Raw genomic sequence first — 16,293 nt, 5'->3', positions numbered from 1 at the left:
CAGGGCAGTTTTTAAAAAATAGATGAGACAGTGGATAATGTCCAAAAATCATAATACTAATAGCAATATACCATCATCACAAACTTTTAGATCTTACTTACACTTGCTACTGTGTCAAGACTGGCGCTATGGACCACTCAGCGTCCTATCTAAGGGCCCCCATTCACACAGTTTGGCCTCCCGTTCGGCCTGCACAGTTGAAGAGACTGAAAGGCAAAACCGATGTGTGTGGTGCAGCTGGCCGGCCAATCATTTGGACTGTTGGACTGTAGGAAACCCATCAGTTCTGTCTGCAGGACATAGCACATGACATGTGTGACTCAGCAATGTAGGCTGGAAGACTGTGACTGTGGCATGCAGCCTGCCAGTTTATCTGTGCGTGTATTGGGACTGTTGGACTGTAGGAAACCCGTCAGTCTGTCAGTTCTACCTGTAGCACGTGATGTGTGTGACTCAGCAATAGAGGCTGGAAGACTGACTGTGGCATGCAGCCTGCCGGTTTATCTGCGCATGTATGGGACTGTTGGACTGTAGGAAACCTGTTAGTCCATCAGTTCTACCTGCAGGATGTAGCACGTGATGTGTGTGACTCAGCAATAGAGGCTGAAAGACCGTGACTGTGGCATGCAGCCTGCCGGTTTATCTGCGCATGTATGGGGAAGGAAAGGGAGAGGGCAAACTGTGAAAGTTTTGCCTGTAAGGTCGATCGGAAGGCCAAATTGTGTGTGTATGGGGGGGCATAATCCATACACAGAGGCCTTTTGGTTGAGGCTAGAACAGCTGAGCTGTGAAGCTGACCACTTATTGCCATCTAGTGCCGAAGTTAAGGATACCTGGGGCTATAGGTCTGATCTTGGGGCACACAGTAGCGTAGTTGGTTGAGGCATTGTGCTACAAGCTGGAAGGTCATGGGCTCAAATCCTGATGAGTTTATTGGATTTTTCAATGACCTAATCCTTCCAGCTGCACTATGGCCCTGGGGTCGACTCAGTCTCTAACATAAATATGTACCATGAATCTTCCTGAGGTAGAGGGTGGCTGGCAGAAAGCCAGCACGAAATTACACGGCTCACCGACTACGTCTGCTGTACATTGCAGTAACTAAGGGATGGCCTGCTGCCCTCTACTATGATCAGCAAGGGGCAGATGAATACCTGTTGCTAGCCACGCCTCTGATGCACATGCCATCACATCACCGCAGGTCCTTTTATATAGCATAGCATGGTTACCCATGATGCTCTGGGGCTGCCATGTTGTGAGTGGGCGTGTACTCCGTAAGGCGGAAGCCAGCACAGGATCTTACAAAAATCCTTATTCTTGTCCTGAAGGGATCTTTATTTAATTTAATCAATAAAATACATAGGTAAACCCTTTGGACCTCTGCTGCCTGTTACAGGGATAACTTTACCTATATAGGTTTGATCTGTGCATCTTCATCATATGGTGTGTCTTGAAGGATGTAGACAACTGTACGTTGTCACTTTCATGAAAGCATATGAAAGTAGGTGTATTCAGGAGTACTTCTTCTGGAATATGACACAGTGTAGTCTGATAGAGTTTAAGAGGACAGTGTGAACCAAGCAAGCAGCAGGTAGAAGGCTGTTCAGTCTGGGTCTGAAATGATTAGAAGAGACAGTCCTGAACCAGTCAATAAATGTGAACCACATGTGTGAGAGACAGACTGTGGCATTATTTGAAATGTGGGGTTAGGGGAACTGTGGCTACTGTTACCATTTATGAGAGCATAATTAAATTGCCTGTTTCTTTGCCAAACACAGACAATATTGTACTCAGCAACATTTTGTCATCATCTGCTTCAAGTTTTAGTCCCTCTTGCATGATCTGTGTTCAACTGCTTTCATCATCTCATCTTTGTTTGGGAAAATAAAATGTAGACATAAATTATAAAAATGTCACAAGAATACTTATCACATGGTAATCTTGAAGCCATAAGACCGGAATTTGATGCCATAACAATCCTGCCTCTAGCATGCTGATGAAAGGGTTCAGATCAAAGGTTGTTCCATAGCTCAGGTGGGTAGTTGCTGCCTTCCCACTGCGGCAGCCAGGGTTTGAGCCCAGGTCAAGTCATGTGGGATTTGTGGTGGACACTGGGGCAGGTTTTCTTCAAGCACCTGGTTTTCCTTGTCAAACTGTTTGTACATAAACCCATATACAGTGGTTGGCAGTATGGGATACAATATAAGATCACAGTTTATGAGTGACTGTAGTATTGTCAGACTACAGACTAAATGAGGTTGTATGTGTAACTTAAAGATAAGGAAGAGCATGCAAGACTTAATGAGCACAAAGTTCGTAACTGTAGATATGAAGCAAAGGGTACTTTTGCAGTACAGGGAATGGACAAAAATATGGAAACACCTCGTGAAATGCATGCCTGAATTGAAGTGTTTATTTTAGCGACGTTTGTAGGTCACGCTGCCATATCTGCCCAACACCACTACCTGTACAACCTCCGCAATATGTTGCAAGCTTCATTTGTTGTCGAGACATTGTTCTGTGCAGTTTTTTGTTGCATCACGTCAGAGCTAACAGAATTCAAACGCGGGCAAATTGTGGGGGCCCATATGGTGGGTGCTTCCATAACCAAGGTAGCCGAGGTTTTTGGTGTATCACGAGGCACAGTATCCAAGATTATGACCGCATACAGGAGGACTGAAAAAACCACATCCGATGAACACCAGCGTGGACGGAAATGTGTGTTGAGTGATCGAGACAGACGAACATTGCGTAGGATTGTGACGAAAAATAAGAAGACTACAGCTGCAAAAGTGACTGCTGAACTGAATGTTACGCTCACAAACCCTGTTAGCACCAAAACAGTACGAAGGGAACTCCACAAGCAGGTTATTTCTGGACGAGCTGCAATTCATAAAGGTCACTCATCAGTGATCAAAATGCCACTAAGAGGAGAGTGTGGTACCAGAGGCATAAAACCTGGACTATGAAGCAATTGAAGACGGTCATTAGGTCGGATGAGTCCACCTTCACACTGTTTCCTACTTTTGGCCGACTTATGTCTGGAGAACGCCATCCCAAGCTTATGATCCAGATTGTTCGCTGCCAAGAGTGAAACATGGCGGGGATTCGATCATGGTATGGGTAGCCATATCGTGATATTCTGTTGGACCCATCATTACCCTGCAAGGTCACGTCACTGCCAACGACTATGTGACCATTTTGGGCAACCACGTCCATCCCATGGTGCAAATTTTGTTCCCCAATGGTGATGCCATTTACCAAGATGACAATGCCCATGTTCACACAGCTCATATCATCCAGGACTGGTTTTCTGAGAACGAAGATGAAGTGTTACATCTGCCATGGCCCCCACAATCTCCAGATATCAATATTATTGAGCCTTGTGGTCTCTTTTGGAGAGCAATCTGTGTGCGCGCTATCCACCTCCATCATCGATAACAGAACTTGCCATGTTTTCCAGGAAGAATGGTACAAGATTCCCTTGCACATCATACAGGACCTCTATCCATTCCAAGGAGACTGCAAGCCAGAGGTTGTCCTACACCATATTAGTCACGGTAATGTGTTTTTTGTTGGGTGTTTCCATATTTTTGTCCATCCCCTGTAGTTCCTATGCTTAATTAATGCACTGTGCCTTGAAGATAGGGGAGTTGAGTTATAGCTTTTTATGTCTTGAAACTTGGCAGTAAATGGAGGTGAGTAGTTGGTTTGCAACCCAGTTACTTCCACATATTGAACTCTTGATACCCACTGGATAGGAAGTGGGATGGGCCCCGGAGCTGGGTCTGAGAAGTGAGAAGCTGCTGTCTGTGCAGGAATTTGAACCCAAATTTAATTATCTGGTTGTTCAGCCTAGAGCATAGTACAGAGCTGTATGGCTGAGGTGCCCTATTTTTAGCTGAACTTGAATGCTTTGTGTTAGGTGTTTTATGTTGCTACATCTCAGTAAAGGAGATCAGTCTTGTAAAACGTTTCATCACGTGAGAATATAATAACTAAAGCAATCCATAGGTACATGGAGTTGAAGTGTTCAGTTTCAGAAGTTTTGAAATATTTAAGTTACAGTACCGTAGTATGGTAAGGTCCGTCATTCATGATGGAACTCCTATACTCTGGAGGCTTACTGGCCTTTAAAATGAGAACCACAACAAAGATTGAACTATTGATTTATTTTGTAACTGATTTTTAGTTCAGTTAGTAGAATGACTATTCTGTGAGTGAGACAAGCTCACTCAGCCTCCTGCCCGGCAGCTACGAGAGGCTTTTTCCTTTCCTTCTGTATGTCCTCATGACATGGTTCTTGATTAAGCACAGGGATAACTTTACAGTTAGCTTATATTGTTAGGCTGTGGTATATTCTGGTCTATGATGAATAATGCTTGTTTTTTTTNGGGGGGGGGGGGACAGTTAACCCATACCCTATTCACTGAGCTAACCTGGCTTCCTCAAGATCACCTGCTGCCAAATTTTGCCTGTGGTTGCTCTGGAAATTTGATCACCAGAGATCCTTTCAACATGCTTTAGCTGGATGGAAGATGGGTGAATCAGTACCAAGCAGCTGATCCATCTGCTGCTGGCAGTGTTGACCATTGAATCATTTGCTCCACAATCAGTCATTAGGTGTTCACCTTAAGTTGAAAGAGAAGATGCCTCATCCATACATACCTACTGATTGGTTGACATAGCTGTAACACTGTAGACTGGTATTCAGGAAGTTCTGTGTTTGAATCTCAGCTGGGACACTGCCATGACTGTGTTTTCATAGTTTTGCTGAGTCTCTGGACATAAATGCTAGGATGTTATCCCTGTTAGGCCTAATCACTTTCTTCTAATTCCTTTCTAGTTTATGATTCATTCGTCATGCTACTGTTTGATGCTATGTATTCTAGCTACCGACAGTAAATCTACAAACTGTTAATGTAAAATAATGTGCATTTCACGTCATTCAAGTTGGTTTAGAAACATGACTTTGGTTCCAAGGCGTAACTGGTGTCTGAGTAAGGTCCATGAGGTGCCTTCTGCAAACACATCACAGTCATGACACTAAGGCTGGGGGCACACGGGCGCGCAAAATGCATCTGTTGTAACGAACATCGTGACATCTTTTGTAGAAATAAACAAGAGAGGCGAATGCTATGCTTTCTTCTGGCTCCCTTGCAGAAAGAAACTGCACCACATTCTGCAATTGTGTGATGTCCTCAGCAACACCCATCATAAAGTATGTTCGTTACAACGGACGCATTTTGTGCGCTAGTGTGGCCCCAGACTAATACAGCAATAGATAACAGATCAAGACACAAGCATACATCTATTGCAATTTTGGATTGGAATCCATCAATGTTGAGAGGAATTTGCAGATTTGTTTTTCAAGTGGAACAATAAATATAACTCATACTTTCATTAAGATACTTAAGTATTTTTGTGACACATTGTTTTTGACTGTTCCGTCCTAAGCATAAGTAAAATTAGGATTAAATTGAATCAGTTACAATATGTTTTTAATAATACAATAAAGCCTTTACATATTTTGATATTTTGGTCAATGATTCGCTATCATCAGAAGATGACCCAACTTCAAAGCAAATGCTTCACATGTATTATGTGCATGTGTTGTGTGACAAGGGTTAAAACACAAGTATTTAAAATGTGGTTTTAAAAGTAATAGAATATTTTTGATTGAGTAGAATCTTACTGTGAAGCCCACTGATGGTCGTGTTCCTTTACAGTAGGTGCTCTGTATTGTTTGGTTGTGTGTGTGGTTTGGATGGGTTTGAGGCTGTGTAGGATGTTCACCAAAACACATCACATAACAACACAACCTACAGTGCACACTTAACAAGTGCATTCAGCAGGAGTATCCATATGCAAATATTTATTGCGATAAGCGGAAGTATTTTAAGTAGTCTAGTAGTGATATTTCTACTGGACAACATGATGCGACATGATGGTACTGTTTAGTCATGTCATTGCGATCCCTGGTGTGAGAGCCGCAAATCCAACATACTTATTCAGATTAGCCCAAGTAGATATATATTTTAAAATGTAAAACATCTAATTAAATATGTGTACTTATACACATGGCGCAGTTTATTTTGTAGTACTATGTTGTCAAAATTATTCAAGAACGGTACTGCGTCATCTCACTGACTGAGCTGTTGGTAACGGCGCAATTTGTCAGTTTACCACTGACTAGATGGCAGCATTAATGCCTAATGTAGTACAACATTCCTATATTTATATAAAATAGATATGTAAGAAAAGTAAGAGAAGTAATTGCACTGATTATTTACAATATACACAGATTTAAGTCAAGATCTATATTAACAATCGCGGGACCACCGCTATTATAGAATAAGATGGTTATTAGAATGTGCTGCAGAAGGCCGGATGGGCAATGCCTAGGCCTCTTGTATTTACATTTTTTTCTTAGAATAAAAAAAAAGGTTGCTGTATGTTGATTTATGGATGTTCGTCATATTTTGGTTGTCCTCTTTTGTTAGATATCATGTGTAGTCGTTTGACTGAGGCATGCTCACATTTTAAAGTTAATTATAGAATTTCGTTGTCGGCTTGTGTAATGGTGCGTAAGGAATATAATATCGACGCGTACAGTATATTCAACTATTGTAGCATGCATTGAAGGTTTAATGCTCTGTCTGAAGAGAGGTTATGTGGCCACGAAAATGACAATGTTTTACGGACGTAGTTTTACAATGTATGTGTGTGTATGATTTATTTGTGTAAGTAGTTTAGTATATAGCTCTAAATAACCATTTCTAAAGAGAATTTTTAACAAATTATAATTTCTGGCTACGAGCATTTACAACATACGCTTTTATGTATAGTTTTGGAAGTTTATTATATTAATATTGAAGCCAAGTTAGATCAAAATAATTGTTTGTATGCTGTGTGCAATTTATATTATTATTTTACAGTTATTTATAGTTTCGTTTGATTTAGTGTGTTTGACTTGGTGAAATGGTTCTCTCCAAGAAAACTTTCTGCTGTTAAGGGAGGACTTTTAGGATCTCATTAGCAGCTTAAGTTCTCGCTTAATTTATAGTGAAAATTATTAAAAATAGGAGTACAAGGGGACTTAAACAATGCATATTATACTAAATGAGTTTGATTTTATGTTACATCATACGAAACCAACTAGGCGAAATGAGGGTGCCCTTGACATAATCCTCAGCAATTCTCTTATGCGTTTGTGACATTATAGAACCAATAAAAAGGAATGACCACAATATGGTCATTATGCATACTAGTCTCTCAGAGTTTGAGGTTTGTTTACAGTAATTTTTACCTAAGATAAACTATTTGGATCTCCCCCTTGAGCAGTAGTTCTAGGCACAGTATTGTGGGTTTGTGGTCATTATTGATTTTTCAGTTTCAGCTGTAATCAGATTTTTCTCATTCAGGATTTTCCCGTGAATGACTGGTTTGCTGTGTGCCTTGTGTTACAATTGACAAAAATGTATGAAATGGATTCCTGATATATACCATCGTATGCTTCCTGATGGATCTTAGTAACAGAACTAGCAAGGAAGCCATCCCTGCCCCTTCAGATGTGTCTCAATATGCAAAAACCAAGTAAGATCACCAATATTGTTTGTCTGACTCTGACAGTATATGCTTTTAAGGTTCAAAATGAAATTTTTTTTGTGTGTAACAAATCAACCAAACTGAATAAATATTTTGATACATATACTACTTAGGTATTATCTACACAATTTATATGAGTTTCATCCACATCCACATCCATAGAGCCATTCATTTTTATAATTTATTTTAAAAACACTTCATTTTCCCCCACACAGTATGTAATATTTTTAATTTTCTTGCCTTCCAGAATTACACAAAATCCGATCTTTCTCTAAAGAACTGTTAAGCTTATAGTTAAAGTATTTTAATACAATATTCTTTCTGTTTTTTACAACAGTTTGTTGCCACCATTACTACTTGAATATGAAGCATTCATTGAGACCTTACAGCAACAAATTGATTTTTATAAGGTGAGATTCTCTAAGACATTGTAATGTGTGTTACTAACATTATCGAACAAGTTGGATTAGTAACATTTCTGACTTGTACTTCAGAAGTGCTTGGTTTGGACAATGCCTAGGACACTGACTATCGTAATGAAGGAATTTCATGGTTTTTCATAGTTCCTCAAAGCAAGTGGTAGAGTAATGTCTTAATATTAATGAAATAATCGCTTCTTTCCACATCCTTTCACATTCACTGTTATCATAGCATTCAGAATTATTAATCTAAGCTAGAAAGAGTGTCATTAAAGGAACCATAAATAGATATTGTGACATGATGCCTGAAAGCTGGAATAGCAGAACCAGAGTAGACGTTCATTGTTGGGCAGTGACTCGGTAAACAGATTCCTGTGGAATTGAACACACATGCAGCAATAAAACTGCCATTTCTATGCAACGGAAAAGTAAACACACCTCTGTAACAACAGAGGAATTGTTAGGAAATGGCGTTTCCTTTCAGGGGCATCCTGAGGCTATATAACGAGGATCCAAGAATAAGTAACTGAGAGTTCAGTTGAGACTTTAAAGTCAGTTTGTGAATAGAAGACGTAGCGTTTGCTGTAGTTACAGTGAGACTGTTATAAATCCATAGCCAGGACATGCCGAGTGAAGACTTATCGTGTCCCAGTGGTTTGTAGCATTGAAATTAGCAATAGTGTTATAATTACATGTAATTACAAGTTGAGTGTAAGTGTAACAAATCCAATTATCCAATTCAAACCCCGTCTAACAGTCACATAACCCCTAAATATGCGACAATATACTATGTATAAAGAAGCATGTTTGAGGGTTCATCATTGTGAGACAGTAATATGACTCGTTACATTGTAATTAGAAAGTTACTAGAATCTATTTATAACAGTGTGAGTCAAAATCACCTTACCTGAGATTCCAACGAACGCAGGACGTTTCTTCTGTAAAGTTGTGAACTCATGGATCTTAGAGATGTATGATGGGATGATATGGACTGCATTAATCTGGCTCAGGTAGGGACCAATGACAGGCTCTTATGAACACAAAATGTTCCTGTACAGTCAGGAAAAAATTCACAAAATGTTTCCACTGACTACAGCTGTGTTCACTGAGAATACTTGTATTGAATCTTACTGGCTTGCTAAGTCTGTATGTGGATACAACCATATTTTAAACAATTCTTCAAATTCTTGGTGATCCCTCCATTCAAGTAGGTTGCAACCCCCCTTAAGGGCCGTGACCTGGGTTTGAGAAACAATGTATATAAGGTATCACTGACACTAAGCAGTTGAACTCATGCGCATCAATCAGATAATTCCCATAGAAAGGCAAAAATCTATTCATCTGTAAAGAGAATTTATTTCTTGTGTGTCGATACTTCCAGACAGAGCATACCACACTCCGCAGTGACCTGATGGATCTTATTACTGAGAACAGACATTTGTCAGACAAGTTGAAAGATATGCAGAGCACCAGGTTCACCAGGGAGTCCACCATATCACCACGTCACAGGAAAGAGTCAGACATGTTGACCAATCTTCGGCAGCAGCTGTCCCTTGTAGCCCAAGTATATAGTTAATGTCATAATACAGGAGCTTTATTGGGGTTTCATTCTTTTTAGGGAGGCTCATAGCCCTGCGGAATTGACTTTTTGAATATTATCCATTGTCCTTTTTTTTCCCCCTTTCATATTTAATGTTTCAAAGACTGGACTCTTTGTCTGTCCTCAGGTAAAAGCCTAATTATTTGGGCCCAATCCATAGAGCTAGTCCCTATCTCGAGACACAACAACCAGCACAAGATAGGGTCTATAAACCAAACACAACATGGACCATCAGTGTGAGTTAAGACAAACATTTTGAAAATCCACACACATGAGGCCTTGCACTTATGGCCATGCATAATGTAATTGCCAGTGTCCATAAAATTATAGTGATATCAAAACAGGAAGCAGCACTAAAGGGACAGATTCTTAAAGAAGAAAATATTATAAAATCAATGATAGGACATTGTCAACCTGTAACATCAGAGATAAGATGGATATACATATAGATAAAACATGTATCAATGATTAAAATTCATGCAGATGAAAATTTCTAAATACCAAATAGGGTCTAACAGAAAATAAAACTTAAGAAGACTTAAGTGAGGCAGCTCTGTAGTACCAATATAAAGACACAACTTTCTCATATAATCTAAACTGGACGGAGCTGTAGTTTTCCGACTTCTGCTTAGGGATGGGAGTCCAGATGGGGCAGATGTCCAAGCTGGGTTGGCTGGTCAGATGAGCTACCAGAAAAACTAACAGGACAGTGGATAATGTCCATAAAGTCAATAATTTCATTGATATACTATTGTCACAAACTTTTCAATGGTATTGGTATTGGGTAGTCTGCTAACATTTGTTGACACATACCAGTTTTGATTAAAATAAAAATAACAGACCCTTTTACATGAAGATGTAGATGAATTTCTTGCAGCATGTCTTGAATATAAATTGTTAAATATTCATTGAAGTTTTATAGAAAAATTAAACACAAATTATTTATTACCTCCAAATATAATGATCATACTGGTTGGTTAAAATTGTCTGAGAGTTTTCTCCATTAATGAGCATTTCCATTGAACACTGTCAAATAGATACCACTCTGCTTTTCTGTTCAGGAATCTGACGTTCATATCTTAGCCCAGAGACCAGCTATCCTGACTGATGTTTGTTGTAGTTTTACTGTGTTTTTCCAGGCAGACACCAGAATTGTACCTGAATTCAGGCTGTAACCATTTCCTTCCACAGCCAATCCAACTCATTCATTAAGCATCCTATGATTTGATGCTATGTAGCCTTCATCACTGGCAGCACTGTTTAGATAAACCAAAAAGAAATAAATAAGGAAGCAGGCATTCCCAGTATAAAATATTATAAAAATCTATTATTTATGGTGAGCACTATACAAATGACAGGTCACATTCCCATGAAACATTCTTTATTAGATGCATGTAAGCAATATGTGACTGCCTCTGTGGTCTAGTGGTCAGAGTTCCTGGCTACAGATCCAGAGGTCCGGGTTCGATTACCGGTGCTACCAGATTTTCTGAGAAGTAGTGGGTCTGCAATGGGGTCCACTCAGCCTCTTGAGGATAATTGAAGAGCTATTTCAAGGAAATAGCAGCTCTGGTCTAGAAAACTGAAATTAACGGCCGTGGGGATTCGTTGCGCTGACCACGTGATACCCTCTATCCGCTAAAGTTGTGCTAACTTCGCCGTCAAGTGGCAGTCACTCTGTCAGTATATTTCACTTGTGGACTAAAACGTCAGAGATTGTATTGATTGATTGTAAGAAATATGCCCCATGTACTACAGGTTTGAGGGTGTGTTATCATCAGTGAGTGACAGACTGTTATGTCATCATGAGAAAGTTACTGGATTCAATTCTCATCATACTTCCAGTATTCATGCATTGATGGGAAATTTAGACATATTACACAGGAGTTTCTTTCTCTAACATTGTATATGCAAGGCATGAGGTAGCATGGTTTGAAGTGGAGATGGACTTTGGCTAAGAATGTACCAATAAATGCATGTAATTGAGGCTTACAATTTTCAACAAGGCTCTTCTGTTTTTGATAACTGTTTCAGGAAAAAGATTCAGCTGTAGAAATGTGGCATATTGCATTACAGGAAGTAGACAACTTGGATGAGGCGCTCAAGTCTTATCAGGACAACAGACATGTTGATGTAGCTCAGAAAAAGATTGAGGATGTATGTTGGATATCTGTGATGGATTTTATAGCTTAAGTTGCAATATATTGAACTGAGTGTGTTGATATTTTAAGTATTTTGTACAAACAAAAATTGTATATGTATTGAATAGGTTTCTACTATGCAGAAGAATCAGGATTTCGTGAAAGCAATAACAATGCTAGAAACAAAACTCACAACAACGAGAAATAGTCTGGCAAAAGAGAGTGCAGCACGAGAAGAAGCCCAAAAGAGACTGGAGGAGAGTCTGCAGGAAAATGCATCTCTGAAATTAACTTTGGAATCTAGAAAAAATGAGCTAGAGGAAGCATTAGAAGGTAATAAATGTTATCAATATACGAGGGCTATTGGGAACATAACCTCTGCTTATTTTAGGGAACTAATGTAGGAGTGGGGTGGAGCTTGCACATACAAGGTAGAAAGAATTGCATCACTCATTGCCTTATAAACCATCACATAAGTGGTTGGTCACCTGGTGTTTGTTCTTGTCTCTACATGGTGAGTTATGATGTGCCCTTCGATTGATAATCCTGCCAGGTGCAAAATTTGCGTTGTTATACGCTTGACACTAAAACATGAGTGTTATGGAAATCCACCCTGATTTATACACAGTGGTATATGGCCACAAATAGTGAGTGAAGGAACTGTAAGGCAATGTTGTAGAATGTTCAAAGATGGGCAAACAAATGTTCATGATGAAGAGCAAAGTGGTCAACCATCTGTAGTGAGTGATGATCTTGTTCAAAATGTTGACAAAAAATTTGTGAAAGATGGCACTTCCCAATTTCAGAACTTTTGTGTGAATTTCCACAAATTTCAAGCACTGTTCTCTACAAGAGTATCACAGTTAGGCTAGGCTGTCAAAGTTTTGCACAAGATGGGTTCTGAAAATGCTCGCGGATGCGCACCGAATGCAAAGAGTGGTATTGGCCTTGTCTCTTTTAGAGTGATACCACAAAGGTGGAAATGAGTTTATCAGTCACATCGCAACAGGTGATGAAACCTGGGTTTCAGTCAAAGCATTGGATGCACACACATTCACCCAAACAGCCAAAAAAGTTTAAATAAACATTTGACAGAAAGCTGATTGTAACTGTCTTTTTTTTACATGAAAGGAGTGCTAATGGCGGATTCATGCAACATGTGGCTACAGTAACATCACACGTGTATTGTGAAACACTAAAAGAACTGCTTAGGGCCATTCAGAACAAAAGGTGTGGAAAGCTGACATCTGGTGTAATGCGCATCTCCACGACAATGCATGTCTGCATACAGCTGCTCGCATTCAAGGGCTGCTGGAGCATTTCAGCTGGGAATTGTTTGACCACTTCCTTACAGTCCTGACTTCACTCTGAGCAACTACCACCTGTTTACATGCCTGAAGAACTAGTGGTCACAGCGCTTCAACAATAATGAGGTTGACGGAAGGTGTGAAAGCTTGGCTGAGCTCACAGGCAGCACACGTCTTTGACATAGGCATACAGAAAGACTTAGGGAGCATGTGGTAGCATAGTTTGTTGAGGCACTATGCTACAGGGTGGAAGGTCATGGGTTCAATTTTAGATGAGGTCATTGGATTTTTCAATTGATCTAATCCTTCCAGCTGTACTATAATCCTAGGGTTGACCCAGCCCCCAACAGAAATGAGTACCAGGAATCTTCTTCGGGGTAAAGGGTGGCAGGTGCATAAGGCTGACAACCTCACTGCCATCTCTGAGCTGATTGTCTAGAAAATGTGATAGCCTTGATGTCTCACAACCCTATGGACCTCCATGACCTGTTACAGGAATAGCTTTACCTTTACATTTTTTATACAAGCACTTATTCCCCAATATGACAGATGTCTTTAATTCTGGTAGCAACTGAAGTATGTACATATTTTTTGTATACAATATTTTTTTCTCATTGCTTGTTTTTTTACCAGATTACTGGAGGTTACTTTCCAAATAGCCTTCATTTCTTAAGGATGTTCCCATTATCATACTTTGTAAGTTTTCTGAGCTGTTGTTTGCACACTGTCCTATCTTTATGCTGATTACCTCAGACAGACAGTTGAAAGTGGAATATTGAATATGTGGATTGTGCTAAAACAGGCATCGATTGTTATCTGTTTCTTCCTTAGGACAATGTGCAACTGCAAGAAAATTGCAAGAAATAGAGAAAAAGGCAGAGGAATTCCAGGAACAAGTGGAGACACTGAAAAAGGCAGAGAATGATCTGGAATCAGCTTTGACACACTGTCATGATAAAATAGATGAACTAGTCAATAAAAACTTTGAAGCTCATGAGAAAGTCAGCGAATCGTTGCACTTAGTAGAGTGCGCCATGGCAGAGAAGGATGCTGCAATACTACGAGAAGCTCAGATAAGAGGTAGGAGTGCTGTCAGTCAGCAAGAATCGAACGTCAGTGTTCACTGTGATTGAAGCACTAGAAATGATTTTCTTTTTTTGTTAAGGATTATAAAAATTAATTTTTAGATCATTTCTGCTGAACAATAAATATATGAGATTTGTTTTAGAAAGTTTATTAGGCAGTGAGATTTGAGAATCTCACGGTGGTGAACATTAAGATAACCGTCTGGTAGAAAGCTGTGAATATTCTTTGACCCTGAAGATGGAGGCAACATGCTCCTCCAAAATACTGGTTGACTTTCAGTGGACCACATGATGGTATATCCCAGAAGATAGAACTCTTCATAACCACTGCTGTGAGAACCTCAAGGAAAGTTGCCACTATGTTGGGGGACCCTGCTGCCTCCATCTTTAGGCTACCAAGAACTGTACCTGTCAGATGGCTTTATGTTCCTTCAAAACACTGGTAGATATGTACCGGATTACAGTTGGTCTAGTTTTAGAGTTACGTTTAAGAGGGGTGTAGTTTCTTGGAAAAGTAATGCTTCTGTCCAAACTACAAGAAACTGAACAGGCTGATTTAGCGACAATGCTCTAGACTTGTGTTTGGGAGGTGCTTGGTTTGATTCTTCGCTGGGACACCAGCTGTCACAACTGAGGTTTTTCATGCGTTTTTGTGCAGTTCCTCCAGGCAAATGCCAGGATAGTACCTTGATCAGGCTGCTGCCTTCCAAACCCTTTGCAATTCATCAGTCATTTTACTATGTGATGCTGTATAGCCTATAATGAACGTGTTGTAAAGTAACCCTTCCAAAATGATACATGGCATCATGTTCCAGAAGAGAGTAATGTTCAAAAACTTAACCATGCTGTACATGTATCAGAGTTTTCTGATATTTTAAAACTTTGTGACATTACAGAAGAAAATGTTCATCTCCAGAAGCTGATGGCAAGCATCGTTGATGAAGCTGGGGCCAGGGTGAAAGAAGAAGTTGAAAATATAAAACAACAATATAACAAGAAGCTCGAAGTATTAGTTCATGACATGAAGAAGCTGGAAGATGTAGGTAACTGCTGTACCTAAGACACAGAAGATTACGTAATGAGGAACCTCATAATGTGCACTCTGCACCAAAAGTTATTAGGGTGATAAAACAAAGGAGGATGAGATGGGTATGGCATGTAGCATGTATGAGGTAGATAAGATGTGTATGGAGTTCTGGTTGAAAAAAGTGAAGGAAAGGATCACTTGGATAGACTTACGTTTGTAGATAGTAGGAGAATATTAGAATAGATTTTACAGAAATAGGGTGTGAGGATATGGACTTGATTCTTCTGGCTTAGGACAGGGTATAGTGGCAAGCTCTTATGAACCTGGTAATTAACGTTCAGGTTGCATAAGAGACAGTTTCTTGACAAGATGGGAAACTGTTAGCTTAATGGAATTAGACCAGAAAATGCTTAAGTCATCAGTTTAAATATTGTAACGTGTTTCTGGTTACCGAAGACGCCGTAGAGATGGTTAATTGGGTTTATTTAACAATCTACAAATAACGGCTACAATTAATTATCACACAGTTGCGGGGTTTCACACTTTATAACCCTAATCGCATTAATCTGTCGACACTGTTGCGGGGTTTCACGATTTATAACCCTATGCGCAAATCAGTTCACTCTGTCTTCAGTGGTCTACACATTTACCGTAGGGGAGCTTTGTATCACTGTATCACACGCTCCCAATTACACAATCGCACACACGTCCGGATCTTCTTACCGTGACGGCTGCTATACTCCAACTTGTAGTCGGCTGGCTGTTACTTTATAACTCGGCGGCTGTCACCGTACAACTGTATTAGGCGGCTGCTTCAGTAGAACTCGCTGGTAGCCACATTAGAACTCTCTGGTAGCCGTTCTGCCGTCCACTTATATAGCCGCAGGATTGCCTGTTACGTTCCACGTCACAGTAGGAAGCAGTTCCGCGTCACCGCGTGATGTCACCGCGGAGGGGAGTGGCGGGGCGGGCTTCGTTACCGTGCGGAGGAGGGGAAGGGGAGCGCTGACTCACCCGCCGCGTCACTGCTGGTGTGTGGGGGGGCTCGGCTTGGCGCAACATGTCACAATATTATTGGAAAGAAAATATGCTCTTTACCTTTATCA

General features: G+C 40.1%; 1 protein-coding gene and 1 long non-coding RNA gene across 7 annotated transcripts in view; one reads left to right on the top strand and one right to left on the bottom strand.

Moving 5' to 3' along the window:
* The first annotated feature begins 4,397 nt into the window (after positions 1-4,397).
* Positions 4,398-16,293, top strand: part of LOC111874170 (sodium channel and clathrin linker 1) — an 18,136-nt gene continuing 6,240 nt past the window's right edge. The window contains exons 1-8 of one of the 6 annotated variants that reach the window (XM_023869438.2): positions 4,398-6,263; positions 7,425-7,596; positions 7,946-8,018; positions 9,409-9,591; positions 11,662-11,784; positions 11,897-12,101; positions 13,907-14,155; positions 15,057-15,199. In XM_023869438.2, the coding sequence (XP_023725206.1) occupies positions 7,523-7,596; positions 7,946-8,018; positions 9,409-9,591; positions 11,662-11,784; positions 11,897-12,101; positions 13,907-14,155; positions 15,057-15,199 (1,050 nt within the window). In that variant the 5' untranslated portion in view covers positions 4,398-6,263; positions 7,425-7,522. The other 5 variants (XM_023869439.2, XM_023869437.2, XM_033755342.1 and 2 more) reach the window with 5 other exon arrangements.
* Positions 10,387-16,293, bottom strand: part of LOC117283062 — a 10,035-nt gene continuing 4,128 nt past the window's right edge. The window contains exon 2 of the long non-coding RNA XR_004514065.1: positions 10,387-10,883. This is a non-coding gene — a long non-coding RNA (uncharacterized LOC117283062). The remainder of the gene's footprint in view (positions 10,884-16,293) is intronic.

Source organism: Cryptotermes secundus, unplaced genomic scaffold (genome assembly GCF_002891405.2).
Source record: "Cryptotermes secundus unplaced genomic scaffold, Csec_1.0 scaffold26, whole genome shotgun sequence".
NCBI lineage: Eukaryota > Metazoa > Arthropoda > Insecta > Blattodea > Kalotermitidae > Cryptotermes > Cryptotermes secundus.
Note: the sequence above shows the minus strand (reverse complement) of the source record. Positions and strands in the feature narration are given on the sequence as shown.